Consider the following 18655-nt stretch of genomic DNA (forward strand, 5'->3'; position numbering starts at 1 on the left):
GTGACTTTGCACATCTTTTGTTTTGACGCACCTGAAATTTATTTAGCTATTTTACGCTAAAAGTTTATAAATGGTCTTTATTAGTTGGTCCGAGCTACTCTTAAAAGAGAAGCCTACCAGGCATCATGAGGAGAATGAATGTTCTAATGCATAACTACTATCTACTTTCACAAGCCTGCAATGATTTAGCACAAAAGTTGGAGTTTTCTCCTTCTGGCCTGGGTGTGGTATTAATGTGAAAAAACGGAGATTACAACTGGAAAAGATCCGTCCCCCGACTCATATTTGTTATGGTTGGCTAAAAGGTATGCTCGCCTAATCACGCTGCAGACAATAAACATACTGAAGAAGAAGGAGGGACTGAGAGACAGCTTTAAAACGAGTAAACAGTGAAGGCTTCACTGCAGAGTACAGTTGGCTGCTGACACATCGTGGGTGGGAGATGGCACTTAAAGAAGATTCATATGTCTTGTTGAACGATGGAAATAAGATGCCAGTGGTTGGCTTTGGCACATATGCTCCGCAGGAGGTGAGTGACTGCAAACAATTTCGCACAGTGCCTTTTTTAACCTTAATAACAATGCAACTATGTAAAAAAAGGTGGCTGAAAAAGAGTGCTTTATTCTGAGAAGCATGTTTTGTTTTTGTTTTTTGTTTTTTTGTAGATTCATACTTAGCTAGGTGGATGCAGCATCAGACCGATGCTGTCTCTGTCCCCCACCGCCTCTTCATTGAGAATCAAGCCACAGAACACCACCGATGGCTCGGTTCTCGCACCTCCCCGAGCGGAGATCTGCGGACTGTCAGTCAGCAGCTCTCCTGCTCTGCTCCTCCACACTCATTGGAGCGCTGAGCTGGGGGGGGGGGGGGCGGGGAGCGGCCATCTCAACGGCTCACTGAGAGGCTGAGACTGCCATTAGTCCAGGCAGCTGGCGGATCCAGACTTCCAAAGTTGGGATGATGCGCTGCCTGGGCTGATCTTGGTGACTTTAGCAGAGAGCAGGCTTCAGACCACTCTCCGATGAAAACAGGTCAAAATGAATTGCACTCCTGTAACCCAAAGGAGAGGCTCAACCAAACTCAGACTGGACTTCTCCTTTAAGGTATGTCTAGCCCTAATACTTTGTTGTTAGTTTAGTATAGAATGGTGAAGGGTCTGAACCCCTCCGAGATATGAATTGCTATCTGGGACTCCAAGAGAGATTTCTCTTCACTTTCTGTCCTGGTGACACCCAGGAAGTTTGGGTGAATCTTCAAGAAAATACACAGCCAGAATTGTTTTTTTCTTCTAGTAGAATATAGAAAGGTCAGAACCTCAGGCAGCTTTTTATTGCCGTCTGTATCCCAGACGCAGATTTTCGGTCACTTCCAGGCTGGTTGTCAACAGGGCACAAGATGAGGGATTCTCAGATAACAGTAAAAAGTATACAGGGTTATAACCCTTTTCCTCTCTGTCCAACAACAAAAAAAGCTTTGGCTGGACATACATTTTATTCCTTTTGCTGCCATAAATGTTTTTACGCTTTTTGCATGCATGTTTAAAAAATAGTTTTAGGCCTGAAGATCACCCAAAACCCCCCCAAACTGTACATATTTTTTGAAAGCAGACACCCTAGAACACGTGTCAAACACAAGGCCTGTGGGCCAATGGTGCCCTGCCAGGCCATTTAATGTGGCCCTCATACCTCTCTTGCAGCTGCGAAACCCCCCCTTATGTCCACCCCCACCTTGTCTCAGCAGTGGGCAGCAGAGAGGAGGACAGAACTCGTCCTACAGATCCTCTCTGTGCAGTTTCAGCACCCCCTCAACTCCACCACCCCTGGTATCGTTCAGCAGACTCCAGCCCTCCTCTGGTCCTTCCTCCAATTTCTGCTTCCAAGATCTGCCCCCAGCTTCTTCCCAGCTGCAGCACAATGTGAGAAGGGTGCACTGTGATGTAAGGGAGGGTGGGGGTCTCTTAACTTCTGATGATTGGGGGGGGGCTCTTGACATCTGATGTAACGTAGGTTGAGGTTCTCTGGACATCTAATCTTTCCGATACAACTGGCCCTTTGATGGCAACCACGATGATGATGTGGCCTGTGATGAAATTGAATTTGACACCCGTGCCCTAGAGAATTAAATAGTGGTAATTAAAAAAAAGTGTCACACAATATAAGCACAACAGTTTCCAAAATCCAAAATGTCAGTAAAACATACACTAAAGTTAACTTTAGGGTACACAAACACAATTTTCTAGCCAAGTTTTTTGTAAAATATAAAAGAAAAACGTGCACCGAGTAAATAGATACCGAACATGTCAATCCTTAAAATTGTGTATGCCTGTGAAATATTAGCAAACTTTAATACCCTATTTACTTTTTCATAGGTGATGCTTTAAAAGCCCCTACAGATGATCAGTTAAATGTGAATAATGGGCCTAGGATTAAAACTATCACTCAGTGTGCACTGTTCTATGTAACATGTGTAGCACAGTCAGCATTTCCATGCCTAAGTGTGCCTGACGCATGCTTTTATGCTCATGTGTCTGTGTATGTGGGGCTGGGGAGACTGGGGTGGCTCAAAACATTAACATAGAAAATGAAAAACCCTAGGAGTGTGTGTAACACCTCCCGCCACATAACATACAATGGTGGCAGATTTAAAAATGTAATTTAAAAAAATCTCTACAGTTTTAGCTGCCCTGTCCGCTACCCGCTGCCGAACTTCTGCCACTGTCATCTGATCAGGCAGTAGATTCTCTCCCCTATTCACAGCCCTTCTACAGAATCCAGCAGCCTGCACATCAAAGGTCAAACTTCATTACACTTAAGTAAGATAACCAAAGCTGTTGAAAAACATATTTTCACTAAACTTGAAATTGAAACTTTAAAACTGAAATTTTGCCTTCCCTATCCCCTTCATCAACATGCTAATGGCAATTTTAACCAATTGACACCCACCCACCGTCAAATGACGACGGGACAGTGCGGGACAATGTCATATGATTGTGGGATGTTCTGGGACAATGTCATATGATTGCGACCCAGAACGGCCACTCCCGCGTGCCCACGGGGGGCACGCAGCACGTTGATCGTGGCCACAATGTATGGCTAGGACACGGCGCGACCCCAATCTCTGTAAAGAGCCGCATTTGCAGCTCTTTAACCATGTGATCGTCTGTGTCCAATCAGAGCCGGTCACATGTAAACATGGAGATGCCAGTAATCGATGCTCCTCACCTCACACTGACAGAGTGTGTGGCGAGGAGAGCAGATCAGCAGCATCTCCTTGCAGGGGACAACAAAAACATGTGATCAGGGCAATGGTCATCAGTCCCCTGATTACATTATAGCGCCACCAGTGTCACCAATAAGTGCCAGCAATCAGTGCCCATTAGTTGTACCAGTCAGTGCCCATTAGTTGTACCAGTCAGTGCTGGTTATCAGTACTGCTCATCACTGCTGTCCATTAATGCCCATCAGTGTCACCCATTAGTGCCACCCATCAATGCCCATCAGTGGTGCCTATTCGTGCCACCTATCAGTGCCCATCAGTGCTACCTATTAGTGCCTATCAGTGCCGCCTATCAGTGCTCATCAGTGCCACCTATCATTGTCCATAAGTGTGGCATATTAGTGCCTCCTCATGAGTGCCACCTAATCAGTGCCCACCAGTTCAGCCTATCAGTGCCCATCAGTGCCGCCTCATCAGCACACATCAGTGAAGGAGAAAAATTACTTATATACCAAATTTACTGACAGAAACTAAGTAAAAAAATCATTTTTTCAAAATGTTTTTTTTTTTGTAAAAAAAAAAAAAAAACAGCAAACGAAAGCTCTATTTGTATGAAGAAAATGATAAAAATGTAATTTGGGTACAGTGTAGCATGACTGTACAATTGTCAAAGTGCGACAGCGCTGAAAGCTGAAAAATGGCCTGGGCAGGAAGGGGGTGTAAGTGCCCTGTAGGCAAGTGGTTAAACAAAACATTTTTGTTTTCATTACATACATTTTACTACCCAGGGATATCATTAGTGGTCTCTGTGTTTCTATATGCAATGCAGGCAGATCATAGATGGCAAGAGGGTCTGTATAAGACTTCCAAAAACAGCAGCCTGACCTGGGTAACACCCATATGTAATGTTGAACCTCTATGATTGAAATAACTGAAATCCAATTAATGAAAGAAGTAGGGCAGGGACAGTAGGGATGCAGAGGAAAGGGCAATATGATAATGGGTGTCCTCTAGCCAGAAAATAAGATGGTCTCTATCTAATTTGCAGCACCTTTTAATGCACCTTGTGGGGGTGTGCAGTGAAATCAGAGTAACCGATTTATAGTGGAGAAACCTGTACAGCTGTGCAAGACTGGAGAGAAGGCCGGGGTTTATTTTAGAAAGGAAATTTATGACCATAGCATACAATTTAATTTATAACATCATCATTTTAATAAAATACAAACAATATTTATTTTGACAATCCAATATAACTTTACTTGAAAAATCTTCTTTCGTGTTGTGAGCCCTGCCTGTCTGTTGGCCTCTGTAGGTGTCACTTTCATCAACTTCCTGTATTCCCTGCATGCTTTGCAGCTTCTCCTCCGTTGTTTACATACAATTGCTAAGGACTACATATCCCATGGTACCTTGCTGCCTACAACCAATGATTTCTGTTGTAGCGCTACCTCCCGAAAAGAGCCATTTGATAGTTTGAGTTCTCTGTTCTTTACCTTAACACTTTACACAACCTCATCATCTCTGACACACCAAGTTAAGCAGAAAGAACCTGCAACGCTGTTGAGAGCACAAAGTTATATACTCTGCACACAACTATAACTCAATATCAGGAAGTATACACCAAACACAATAGTGAAAGCAGGACTTAGTATGTTGTTACGGATTGGGATAAATGGCAGCAGTGTCATAAATGTTTAAATGGAGAATGTAGTTAATCACAATTCGCTAGACAATAGGATAACTAACTTGTAGCAGGTTGATATTGAGTTCTAAGTAGCAGGAGTAATCTATACCTGGTAACCTATAAATCCACACAAAGCAATGGCTTGAATGACAATAGCTACAATGCTGAATGATACTGTTATAACTTTCCTGAAGCCATTATACTGTGCTATTAGTGTGCACTCTAGAGATGCCTATACTAAGACCAGGTCTTACTGTATAAGTCTCTCCTTACTTGTGGCAGCAAATAAAGTCCCAATAGCGCAGCTATCTAACAAGTCTGTTCTTTGCCCTAGGTCTTCAGGCGGCTAACATTGGGGCCCAGTCTTTATAATGGTGGTGCAAATAAATACAGTCCTGGTAAAGTCTGCATGCAGTGTTAAAGGCTGCTAGTCAAATGTCCACTCTCTATGTGCTCAGTCCCTACTAGCAGCAACAAGGTCTATGGCAGAAGTGCCCTCTCACAAGTCCCAGCGGTATGGCAGCAACAGTCCTGCTATTCAGATGTTCTGTGGATCTGCCTGTAATGGCTTCAGTCCTCAGCCCACAAGTATACAGTGCTCTGGTCTCTCTGCAGAAAAGGTATATGTCCCACCAATAGTTTAGTCCTCAGCCTCTGCAGATTCCAATCTGCACTCTCTCTCTGGCCCCCAGCACACAGGACCCCGATCTCTGTGTCAGGTGGTTGCATACCCATAAAGGCAAGGGTGCTCACTCTGGTCTCTGTGGGTAAAAGAAGAAGCTCATTGGTCCGCAGCCCGGGATATACAGCCTTTCCTCCTCCCTCACACTGTCTCCTTGTGGTTACTGTAGTTCAGTCATCCATAAGATTCCACAGCACGGTTCCCAAACGTCAACTCCCACAGTCCAATGTGGCAGTATACAAGTTTATGGAGCTTATTTGGCTTGTCTGCTCCCCCCTGCTGGTGGGAGGCAGACGGTGTTGCTAGCTCCAGCATACCAGTCCAGGGAGGGCATAGAGAGCGGCTGCAGCACTCGCTCGCTATCTAGCCAAGCACCTGGCTACACTGTACTGACCCTGCCTCCTGAAACTCCTCCTCTTAGCACCTCTGTAGTTCAGGAAGCAGGCTCTGTGAAATGTGTGACATAGGGGTCCCGATGTACAGAGCATAGTGGATACGTGTCACAGAATTCAAGGGAGTAAATGTGTGGGGTTCTTTACAAAGTACGTTTACAAACGTTAGGATTAAGCAGATTAATAGTAGTGGCGGCTGGTGCTTAATTTTTTTGGAGGGGGCGACAAACTTGGCCCTCACTCAACCCTCCCAATCCCCAATGCCCCCATCGTACAATCAATAGCTGATTCATTCGCTCGTCACCCGCCAGCCCTGCACTTACCCCATCTAGGTCGTGTCTTTAGCGGCTTTCCCCCTGAATCTCCTCCTGAGTCCCAACGGTCGCTTCTCTTCCCGGCCAGTCAGGTCTTAGGACTCCCGGCCAATCAGGTCTCAGGACCCACTTCCTGATTGGCAGAGGAGAAGCAGGAAGTCATTAGTGAATATTAATTTGCTAATGTCACACAAGTGGGTGGGCTCTGCGCCCCAAGCCCAACCTTTGTGAAGCCAATTAGAGCCTCAGGCTCTAATCATGTGCTTAAAAAAATACCCCATTGAAATCCATGCACTTGGCTCCCTGCATGGAGATTTGGGGCTGGGCGCATGACTTGGGGGGGGGGGGGCTGCACCCCTTGTGAGCGTCCGACACTGAATAATAGGATAATAAACTTTGCTACATTGAGTACTCAGCAAAAGCAAAGACTTCTGTGTTAATGCCAGTGGCAAACTAAAGTATATGTATTTCATACTGTCGTAGGCTAAGCTTACACTGATGTCAAAAGCAGACATTTTTGAAGCCTCACGAATGCCTGTCAACACTGTGGGGGGTTATTTAAGTAAAAAGTGCACTTGGAAGTGCAGTCGCTGTAGATCCAAGGGGTAGATCTGAAATGAGTGAAAGCTCTGCTGATTTTATCATCCAATCATGTGCAAGCTAAAATGCTGTTTTTTATTTTCCTTGCATGTCCCCCTCGGATCTACAGCGACTGCACTTCTAAGTGCACTTGCAGTGCAAAGTGAATTTTCCTTTAGTAAATAACCCCCTGTGTGTCATGTATATGCATTGCAACGGACAATGTCTTTTGCACGGTCGCATTTATGTTGTATTGCACCAAAACTTATACGATGTGCAGCATTTGGCTGCCTCTTCCACTCCCCAAATGCCTCTATTCATGTCAATGTAAACGCACTGCAAACCCAACACAAATGGCCCTATGGTTTCAACAGCGCAATTTCAATGTTTAGAAGCATTACTAGCAGAAATGATAGTACAAGAATTCATTCAAAACAAAACTAACCAAGAGGAGGCACCTGGAAAGTGTTATTTAACATGAAGCAAATGCATGCCACACATGCAAAATGTATCAATAAAGCATCTTATCCGTCACAGACGTGTTAATAGGCATCCATGGTATCTAAAATTCCAAAACACTTTTAAATGGGCTACACATATTTTGTGCTTCTGTCTTTTCTTTTTCTGGTTCAATAGAATTAGAAAATAATTTATTAATTAGAATAGACTGTATTGACAGTAAAGAGCGTTTTTTTCAACTTTGTAGTTTATAGTGATACTTTTTATACCAGGGGTTAATGCAAAGTCATAGTGCAAATGCCTGACTGGATCCTCCAGAGACCTGCGTGGACTTCAGGAATGTTTCATTTCCTCTCTTTACCATATATGGATTGCAGTCAGGTCTCAAACGTGTGATTGTGGTTATTATGTTGGAGCGTTTCCACAGACATTTACATAATTAGCCTCTAACCACTTGTATCTCAAAAAAATATCTTTATTGCATATAGCGAGCAATGATAAGAGCACAAATATAGTAAAGAGTAAATAACTACCTGTAATTCATTTAAAGAGTTAATTAATTTAAAATTCAGACTGCAAAAGAGTTAAAGTCGAATTCAGGGATACAACTAACTAATCTAATCTAAAGCCATAAGGTTTTTTTTTTTTACCTTAAAGTGATATTAAAGACTTTCTTTTTTTAATAACAAACATGTCATACTCACTTGTTCTGTGCAGTGGTTTTGCACAGAGTAGCCCTGATCCTCTTCTCAGAGCAAGCAGCTTCAATGGGGGCGCCCAAGCAGGCTCATTCCTGAGCCCCGGCTCTGCGTGCCCATTCACACACAGAGCCGCGACTTGGCCGCGCTCCCTCCCTCTCCTCATTGGCTTACTGGCTGTGATTGACAGCAGCGTGAGCCAATGGCACCTGCTTCTGTCTCAGACAATGAGGAGGAAGAGTATCAGAGAGCCAAGGCTTTCATGCACATTGCTGGATAGAGATGGGGCTCAGGTAAATATTAGGGGGGGGGAGGGCTTCTGCACAGAGAAGGGTTTTTACCATGAATGCATGAAAGTAAAAAACCTTGAGCCTTTACAACTAAGATAATGCAATCTACGCATTAAGGTAAAAAACCTTTTGTAGTGCAGGATCCTGAAATGATACATTCTGCTGGAGAGCTTGTGTTTGTGAAAAACAGACTTGTTGGCTGGATCACCAGATGTCAATTGAAGAAGGAAACCTAAAAAAAGGAAACAAATGCAGCCATACCATCTAAATTGGTAAGTTGTCAAAAAAATAGGGATTCTAGGAATACCAGGGCAGTTGCTGAGACTGCTCCCTTGGTATCCACACCCAAAAAACGTTTATTTGTATGGACTATCTCGGTATGGACCCGAGATAGTCCATACAAATAAACGTTTTTTGGGTGTGGAAACCAAGGGAGCAGCCTCAGCAACTGCCCCGGCATTCCTAGAATCCCTATTTTTTGACAATTATCTACTGGGATAATGGTACTGTTATATGTATTTGTTTTTTTCTTTACCTGAAGCTATACTAGTCTTTGTCTAAATTGGTAAGTTGCAATATAGTAAATGTTTGCTTTGGGTTTAATACTGCCTGGAAGCTGTAAATGTAAGATGTAAGTTGCTCAAACTTAAAAAGAGCCCTACTTAAAAGCTTAAACATAAATACAAATTAAAAGAAAAAAAAAGATTTGAAACCCAAAACACCACTCCTGAAACATAAGCCCATTTTTTTTAAGGAAGGAAACCATTGCAGTGAACAAAAAAAAAAGAAAAAAAAAAGAAAGCCCTGTCAACATAAACATATTTCACCAGAATAAATGAAATTCAATTTAAAAACCCCCCAAAACAAACGTAAAAAAAAACGTCCCAATTATTCTGTTTTTTTTCCAGGCCTTCCCATCTATACATGATGACTGATGCTTTTTAATCAACCATAACACACAGTGGCTAAGTGATTAGCACTTCTGCCTAGCAACACTAGCGTTGTCAGTTTGAATCCCAACCATGGCACTACCTGTCTGAAATTTGCAAGTTGTCCCTGTGTGTTTTTTTTCCGGGTACTCCGGGTTTCCTCCCACACTCCAAAGACATGTTGGTAGTTTGATTGACTCCTGTTTAAATTGTCTCTAGTATGTGTATGTATGAATGTGAGCTAGGAACCTTAAATTGTAGGCTCCTTGAGGGCAGGGACTGATGTGAATGTACAATATATATGTAAAGCGTTGCATAAATTGACAGTACTATAAAAGTACCTTAAATAAATGTCAGAATGAAAGACAAAAAAGCCCCCAATAATAAGAAGAGGCAACAAAGGAGCTTTCTCAATTAGAATCACATGCAGTTTGTTAGCTTTCCCGGAAACAAATGTGAATGAATGTGAGCTAGGAACCTTAAATTGTAGGCTCCTTGAGGGCAGGGACTGATGTGAATGTACAATATATATGTAAAGCGTTGCATAAATTGACAGTACTATAAAAGTACCTTAAATAAATGTCAGAATGAAAGACAAAAAAGCCCCCAATAATAAGAAGAGGCAACAAAGGAGCTTTCTCAATTAGAATCACATGCAGTTTGTTAGCTTTCCCGGAAACAAATTCCAATACACTATGGCTTCTCTGTGCCCCCCACTCCCCTTTTATAGTTGTACCACTGACCCCTAAAGGAGCTGCTGGTTTTATTGGGCTTACCGTTACCTTCTTGACTGCTTCTCCGTCTACGGGTTCCCGTGGTAGATGGCCCAAAGAAATGTGGAAATTGACACTGAATCTCTTTTTGGGTTATTTATTTCAAACAGAAACAGAGTCTCTCAGTTTAGGGTAGAGGGTTAGGAGCAAGTTCAGGTACTTTAGATTGCAAAAATGGAAAGTCTCTTAATGGAAAAATCCAGAGAATAGCAACCGTTTAACAGCTGGAGTTTACAACCCCTGGATAGACCTCCTCTCACTAGGCCTAGCAGCCGGTAGGGTGTTAAGCAAAGTCTCTGCCACAGACTTGAGCGTAGGATATTTGAGAAAGTCTCTGCCACAGACTTGAGCATTACTGAGGGACATAGACAAATTTAAAGAGCTATCATACGGTACCAGTATCTCTCAGCCGATCCGGCGATACCGTATGAGTGTAGATCCATGTAGTGTCCTTCAACTAAGCCTCCAGGCTCCTCCAGAGAAGCCAGCCTTGCGCACGGCCTTCTCCTGATCAGTCCTGGTTTCTCCAGTTGCTGGGCCTCTCCCTTAGATGAGATGGCACCGGACCACCTTTGGATCAATAGGCCCTGAAATCCATTCAGGCCTGTCCCTGCAGTTGCGCCGCCTCGGGCCAGCCGATCCCGAGACCCGGGATGCAGGCCAGGACTAGAGCCAGCACTACATAGTGATGGGGCTGACATCCAAAAGTTTTATTTGTGCCCCTCTAAGCCTAAGTATGATGTAAAAAATAGTCCTGGGCAAATCTTCTCAAAAATTAGCTGGGACTGCAAATCTTGAACTGCATAATTAGCCTCGGCACTCAGAGGCTCAACCACCTGTCTTTTCAATTCCCTGGCCATCCATATGAAAGAAGCCTTGTTGTATTAGGTAAAAATATGTGCTGTATTATAATAGAAGGGAGAATGTAAGGGGAGCACGGATTAGTCAGTGCGATCTGGACTTCAGGCACATGTAACTCACAGCATAGTTTACTGTCTTCTACTGTTCACATTTAGATACAGTACAATTGTGTGTCAATGCTAAGAAAGGAGTTGACATGAGATGTTAATCATTACTACTGTGGTTACCAGTTATATGCTGACTCCTCCCAGCAGCCACTACAGAGCAGGATGAAAAAGAAGCATGAATGGTGTGACAAGCTGGGGATTTTGTAACTGATTGGTAGCACCAAAAGTGAGTTTACTCCATGCCAGACATGTCTTTTCAGTGCTTTTTCTTACCACTTTTATTTAAACAACAGAAAAGTTCCAAAATGATTGACTTCCCACACAGAGGACTCTCACCATCAATACGATAAATGAACAATATTCAGCCTCGTGGCTCTTTTCGCAGCGCTACTGCTCAGGCCTCACGCCTAAGTCGTGACCATCTAACACACAGACCATTTAACACACAGTCCCAGTGCTCGTGCACAAAATGCTGTACCTTTGCCAGCTTGATTTCTTGTCCTGCAGTTCCCAACTGCTATATCCTTATAGGCTCGGCCCTTTTGTCTGTCCAGACCTGGACAGTACGGTGCAAGCGTGCACCTCTTACTGCTCCCTTCACACACTGACCCCCTCCAGAGGGTAGGGCCACTGACTTCTAACTCTGATTATAACATGAAGCCAACACGCACCTGTGCCATTAGTGTTCCTGTGTCCTGGAAAACCTGACCCAGACTGCCATACTAACAGAGCCTTGGTCTCACCTGCCACAATGGTTATGTGACCTCTAGTTTCAAGGTAGAAAACCTCAAATTAATATTAACTTAAGAGCAGAAAGCTGCAAAGGAGGCTGGAGAGGGGACTATAAAAGTATAGCTTGCTGTACACTGGAGCTCAGTTTTCAGGAGAAATACATTGCCGCGATCTCATTCTGAAAAACAAAAATTTCTTGTCACGTTGACCCGCTGGATTTCATACTTTGAGTAACTAACCTAGAAAATGCACATAAGGAAGTCAGATTTTTTTTTTCTCTGACTTTACTAATCTACATGCCTCTTGTAGCTCATTGACTAATAGTTTTGAAGCCAATGGGTATGCATAACAGTCAGGCAACTATCAATTTCAAAAGTGTCGGAAACCATCAAACAGACAGAGACAGAATCCAGTAGCCAGAGAGTCCAGTAGCCAGATCGGGTAGTCAGCCAGCCCAAAGTTCATTAACCAGATTGGGAAATCAGCCAGGCCAGAAGTCAGGGATCCAAGGAGAGCAACTGCAAGCAGGATAAGAAGCCAGGGGGGATGTCAGCAAGCCAGTCTTGAAACAAACAGCAGGAGATGTTTCCTTGTGATGTGACCAACATGAAGGCAAAGCAAAAGTGAGATGGAAGGCTTTAAATAGGCAGGTCAGACGAGCATCATCGGGAACAGCTGGTAACTGTGGAAAGAGAAGAGAGCTGGCAATTAGCCGACAGCTCAGCGGGCAGCCCAGAGGAGGAAGGGCTAAGCCAGCCCTGACAAAAAGGAGATCAGCTCTAGCAGTCTCTATGTTTCATTTTGAACTGACCTCTTGATTATATGGGGTTCTTCTGCTTTTAAAAGTTGTTATGGCAAGTTTACAGATTTTTTTTCAGATACAGAATATAGTTAGTTATATTAATGCTACCAGATTTTCAAAATGAAATCTGGGGACACCCTACTGACCATGTCCACAAAACCACACCCCATTTTTTTAACTAGAGAAAAAAATGGCTAGAAGGAAATTGCTGCTGTGTGCCATGCTGAAACGTGGGTGTGGAGAAATTGCGGTAACAGTGGGTGAGCATTAAGTAATGCACAGAAATCAGGGGTCAGGATTATATAATGCACAAAGTTCAGGGGTGAGGATTATGTAACGCAGTTCTTTAGAGAAAATAAAGGGAAAATGGGAGGAGGGGGAAAAGAGTTGGGACTTTATATGATAACACAACCCTCAGGGTAGGATGGGACATACAATATAATATCTAAATTAAATCAAAGATGACGATAATGGACATAATACAATGATAAATATGCATTTAATTGATACAATAAATATGATACACATTAGTAAAACATTATTGAAACATCATATAAAATAACATAGTAAACAAGGTATCATATAGTGAGATCAATATAAGCAATACGTCCAGAATAGTCAACGGAACAGTATAAACATGTAGTATTAAATAAATTGATGACTCATCCAAATAAAGCCCATGGTATGGACATGGTTGCTGTGACATGACATCAAATATATAAGCTCTACGCGTTTCGTGGATTGGTATCCACTCATCAGGAGCAGTTTAAATAGGGATGTCCAAAATAAATAAATAATAAGTAAATAATTAATATTCAATTAATTCACACAGGAAGAGAGGGAGCAGCAACTACAATCCTAACACTCTTACCTGTGAATGTAAAATAGATTTGTAGAAAAACATTACAATAGGACTGTTGATAATGAAAGGCACCAGGGGATGAAAGAATCATCCACCCGGGAGCTGATGTGGTAACACAGAGGCAACAGGGCAAAGCCAACCAGGGAGCAAGAAAGTGCAAGAGTGCATAAAACAGGATCCCCCTTCCAATACTGTAGCAATCGGTGAGAGCCCCAATGGGATCTAAAATAAAGTAAAATAATTATGTATATGTATGATATATATAATATAATGTACCCACATATATATTGTACAGGACTATAGACAGAAAGGTGGGAAGTTGTTTAGAGGTCAACAGTTACTCACAGTTTGGAGCATCATCCCTGGGAGCCTGCTTTAGCAGTGTGGCGGTTTGGAGCCTGTGCACTACAAGCTTTCCACCACAAGGTGGTTCTCAGGGACAAATCTGGTAACGCCCATTTCCTGGGAACAGACCCTCACTACACTACACTCACTCACTACAGGACTGTCCCTGGGAAATGCGGATGAATGTCAATAAATAAATAATGACAATAAAAATAAAGCTGTATATGTTTGTTTAAGTTAAGGAAACCCCATCAGGTTTAGCAAAGACAGGACGATAATAAACTGGGATGGCTCATTAGAAGGATCAGCATACTTTGTAAATTGTGTGTTACAGATGCAATCTACAGTAAAATAATATTTGTAAAATGTATACTTTAATATTGTAACAAAAAGATTGTAATCTTTACAAACAATACAAAATAAAGTGGATCAGAACTGTACTTGCCCTGTAAATTATTACTGTCATTCTGTTGTTGTTAGGTACCCAAGAGTCTGGCCGAAGAAGGAGTGAAAGTGGCACTAGAAGTTGGCTATCGGCACATAGACTGCGCATTTATATATGGCAATGAGGTGGAGGTGGGACGAGCCATCAGAGAGAAGATTGCGGACGGGACAGTGAAGAGGGAGGATGTCTTCTACACCTCAAAGGTATATCCAACTTACAATATTTCTTCCAGTGGAACTCCACCTAAATGTTTTTGCAGCTACTTGTGACAGAGCTCAAACATGTGCTGAGGAAATATGGAAGCTCACCATACTGATTTCTTCTTCTCAAAATGCTACCTACCTTGTTATTATGCTAATCCGAAGACTCTGGTACTCTCTAAGCCACTGACCTGGAACAAGCATGCAGATCAGAGCCGTGAAGCTCTAGTATGCTTTCTTTGAATGAGTGTCTTAGAAAGTACCAAGTCCAAAGATGGCCAGGTAACTATTATTTTGTGAAGGAGGTCAGCTGTATTTTGTTCAAGATAGGTTTCCTTTAACCATCAGACAATCACATCCTGTATATTAGCATTCTCAGGCACAGCTTCTCATGCTGTAAGAATGTTAATAATCTGCACAACAGCTGTGAACAGTGCTTACATGTGTGTGTGTGTGTTTCTAGTTTCCGTGCTGCCACTGAGCCTCAGACTAATTTTGTTTTAAACAAACTTCTCCAGCCCTGGGCCTCACTTAGTGATGGTACAGTGTTAGATATAGTTACAAGGAACAGGTTGAAAATGTCCCTTGTCCCATCATGTCTCCAAAACATGTCCCAGGAGGCTGCAGGAGTAGCGACTTACAGCAGCTGGGGCCATCAGGGGCTGGCTGTCTGAACCCAGAGGAGTCGTGTAAGGAGTAAGGTGTAGGTAGTTGATGAGTCTTTTTGCCCCATTAATTGGTTGGGTACCAAGTCTGGGTCACATAAGAGGACTACCCCTGAGGTGGGTTCTTCTAGGCTACAGGAGGCACCTGTAACAGTGTCACACTCTTCACACATGGGGGACTTTTAATTGAGCCATGCGTATAACCTAGTAGATGACAAACATGAATCCAGATAGCAAGCAACTGAGCTGCAAGTTTGAAAATTACTTGCTAAGCTATTGCTAGACTTGCCAGGCTTCACAAGTTTTTTTCACAATTGCATCATGTCCGCATTGCATGACAACTTTTGTTTCAAACATTCTGCAAGTCTACTGCAAGTTCTGGTATAGCTATGTTGCGCAATAGTCATCCCACCAGAGTGGTCACTCTGATTTGCAGAACTCTTGCTGTAGACTCACCACTGTAAATTTGCCGGAGACTTGCCACGCAAATTTGCTACAAATTGAAAAAATGCTTTGCAAGTGTATAACTTGCCAGTAAAACTGAGCAGCAAGTTAACAAGACTAACAATTCAACACTGCCACAAATTTGTGGCAAGTTATCCTTGCTATCTGGGAACGAACTCCAGTAAACTCACCTGAGGTATTATACATCACCACGAGCACTTGTACCTTTACTCTGTGCCGTTTCCATTCATGAACAAGGCTGAGGCCACCGTGGGGGAATTCTCAACCTTAAGGCGGGCCCCCACTCTCAGAGTTAGACGTACAACATGTACACTTGCACAACAATTGTCCTCCAGTTACATCTCAATGTACACCTCTCAATGAAACTTGCATTTAGGAGGAACACGTTGAGCTTATGTCCACATCCACCTGTCCAGTGTTTGTCACTACCTCTCCCCGGAAGCAAAATGGTGCCTCGCCATGCAACGTGGGCTCCCTGTGCACATTCAACTCTTGACTTCCCGTACCTTTGTACAGGATGGGACCTCAGCAATAGCAATCCCATTGCTATGTGAGACAGACTGCTACAGAAGGTGTACCGTCAGGTGGCTTTAAGCCACCTGACATGCTGGTGTCTTAAGCTTCCATTTCCATTTCAGATCTTCCCCTCAGATCTACAGTGACTGCACTTCCAAGCACACATTCAGTGCATTTTAGTGCACATTGGATTGGTCTTTAGTAAATCAACCAATTTGTGTGCTGGCCTGCTTACCCTCAAAGGTAAAGTCCATGCTGGTGTCTTCAGGAGGACTGCAAGTCCCAGAAATTCCCCTACATGTGGAAAGTTCCAGGTTTGTAGCAGATTTTCTTGAATCTGGAGCAGAAGCACTCTCCCTCATCTTGCTTGCTAGCTGGCTTTGCCTTCCCTTCCTCCTGCAGTGGACTGCATGTTGTGGGACTACAGGGCTCAGCAGCCCCAGGCATGATAGCAGGCTCCTCTCTGCATCCGATCCCCAGTGATCGGAGCTGGACAAGAAGATATCTTGAAGGAGAACCGAGCAGGCCCCCACTTTGGGTGAGTGGCTGCCGGAGAATCCCTGAGGATGACAAAAAATCGACCTGGGCTGGGATGCTTGAACAGCGCATTATAGCAGGACAACCCTGGATCCGATGGGCAGGGGAGTATGTGAATTGAGACAAGACCATCATAACAAGTAAGGGGGTGGTGTTAAAAAGAAAACATGCTGGGAAAGAAGGAAGTTCCTCTTTAATTTCTTTCTGCACATGAACCCATTCAGCTTATATACCTGAAATTTCCTGCAAAAGAAGAGTTATTATACTCACCTATGTGGCGGCCTATGTCCCATCACGTACCTTCACTCTACCTCTATTCCAGCTCTGCTGCCTGTGCCACTTTCTTGAGCATTTGACACTTCAGTCATGTGGGATGCCTGTGTCCTCTGCTGCTTGCTCAGGATGCTTCCTCCAACCCCAAAGTCATTGCTTGGTCCTGTAGTGAAGAAGGACCCACATTGTGCGGTATTGCCAGAGGAACTTGAGTGCCAAGGAGTCCTCTGGGGGCTGGAATTGAGAGAACATAAGAAAGATGGGCTGCTGGAGAAGTGAGTATAATGACTCTTCTCTTGCAGGTAACATGGGGTAAATTTCTGAGAGACTGACAGGGTCTCATTAAAAATATTTTTAAATCGGTACATTGAAGTTACTTGCTGCCTGGAGGTTGCTGTTTAATATTTGATTATTATGTTATATGTACATGTTATCTATCAACCTTTAAATTGCAGCTTTGGTCAACCTTCCATGCACCAGATCAGGTCCGTACAGCTTTAGAAAAATCCCTGAAGGATCTCCAGCTGGATTACATTGATCTATACATTATTCATAGCCCTATAGAGCTCAAGGTAAGTTCATGCAAACAGCTTGAAGGGATAAAGCACTCTCAGTAAATTAATAAATGTACCCCTCAGCCAAGGAAAAAAGTGTATTCTTTAATTTTTTTGCTGGAGCCTGCAAAGCACTGCAAACATGATCAGTGGTTTGTGATTGCAATCCACAGGTTCCTGCAGACTATTCCTCCAGCCCCAGGCTCATATGAAGGCACAGATCTTCAGTTACGGGGCTGGAGGAAAGTAATCAATGAACTACGAGTATGGTGATGCCATTTGTTGCAGTAGAAGATTGGACTTGTAGTCTCTCCATTCACAGATCCATGTAATTGGACCTGTGATTGGATGATACAGCCCCGTCTTTCACCTGTGTCACCTAGGAAAGGATGACATCACATACATTCCAGCTAGATCCTGGGGAATACAGAACAGTGTTTATAAAGATCCATAAAGTTACAATGTTGCTGCATTATTCATGACACTTGTAATTTACATACATTTTAGTACATGAAGTTGCCTGTCTTCCTGGAAAATGCATACAACATGCATAAATCTCATCAGAAAAGCATGCTGAAATTGTTTCTCTTATGGTGTTTACACCCATAACAATACAATCATTCAATGCACCTCAACTGATTGATACAAAAATGGAAACCAAGCACCCTTCATCTGATCAATTTAGACCATTCTCCATTGACAGTAGAATTTTGTAATTTTTTTTTGTTTGATTTATATATTACAGGTACTTATATAGCGCCATCAATTTACACAGTGCTTTACATATATTATACATTCACATCAGTCCCTGCCCTTACCATCCGGGGGTCCCTAACTCACATTCATACATACTGTTAAATCAGGTTAGGGAGTCTCCAAAACAAGACATTCAGATGAGAAAGTAGATCCAGGTAGGTGCATTTTTATTCACTGCAGTGGAGAAATACAACAGTTTTTGGCTACTATAAGCGAGTAAAAGTTAAAGCGTTTCTGAGGGTACATCTACAGGCTATACAATTTTATATGTATGAATATGCATAAGGTCTAGGCATGTTATAGGTGTGACCATATAGTTTAGTCCAATCAGCAACATATCTTCTTAACTGCAAGGGAACAGTTAAATAGATGGTTACATCATATAACTGATAGAAAGTGAAAGAAAACATGGGTGCTGTTTTGGACCAGACCAGCTAGATAAGACTGACCATTTCTCAGAGCAAAATGGGAGTAAACTGTTGCTTCTCATCTAGCAGTGAAGGTCATCATAGATTCTCT

General features: G+C 42.9%; 1 protein-coding gene across 1 annotated transcript in view; it reads left to right on the forward strand.

Moving 5' to 3' along the window:
• The first annotated feature begins 362 nt into the window (after nt 1–362).
• Nucleotides 363–18655, forward strand: part of LOC143960476 (aldo-keto reductase family 1 member C3-like) — a 41417-nt gene continuing 23124 nt past the window's right edge. The window contains exons 1-3 of the mRNA XM_077469124.1: nt 363–529; nt 14206–14373; nt 17282–17398. Of these exons, the coding sequence (XP_077325250.1) occupies nt 443–529; nt 14206–14373; nt 17282–17398 (372 nt within the window). The 5' untranslated portion in view covers nt 363–442. The remainder of the gene's footprint in view (nt 530–14205; nt 14374–17281; nt 17399–18655) is intronic.

The sequence above is a fragment of the Lithobates pipiens genome, unplaced genomic scaffold, assembly GCF_037356315.1.
Source record: "Lithobates pipiens isolate NorthernLeopardFrog02 unplaced genomic scaffold, aLitPip1_a1.2 Scaffold_8, whole genome shotgun sequence".
In the NCBI taxonomy this organism is placed as follows: domain Eukaryota; kingdom Metazoa; phylum Chordata; class Amphibia; order Anura; family Ranidae; genus Lithobates; species Lithobates pipiens.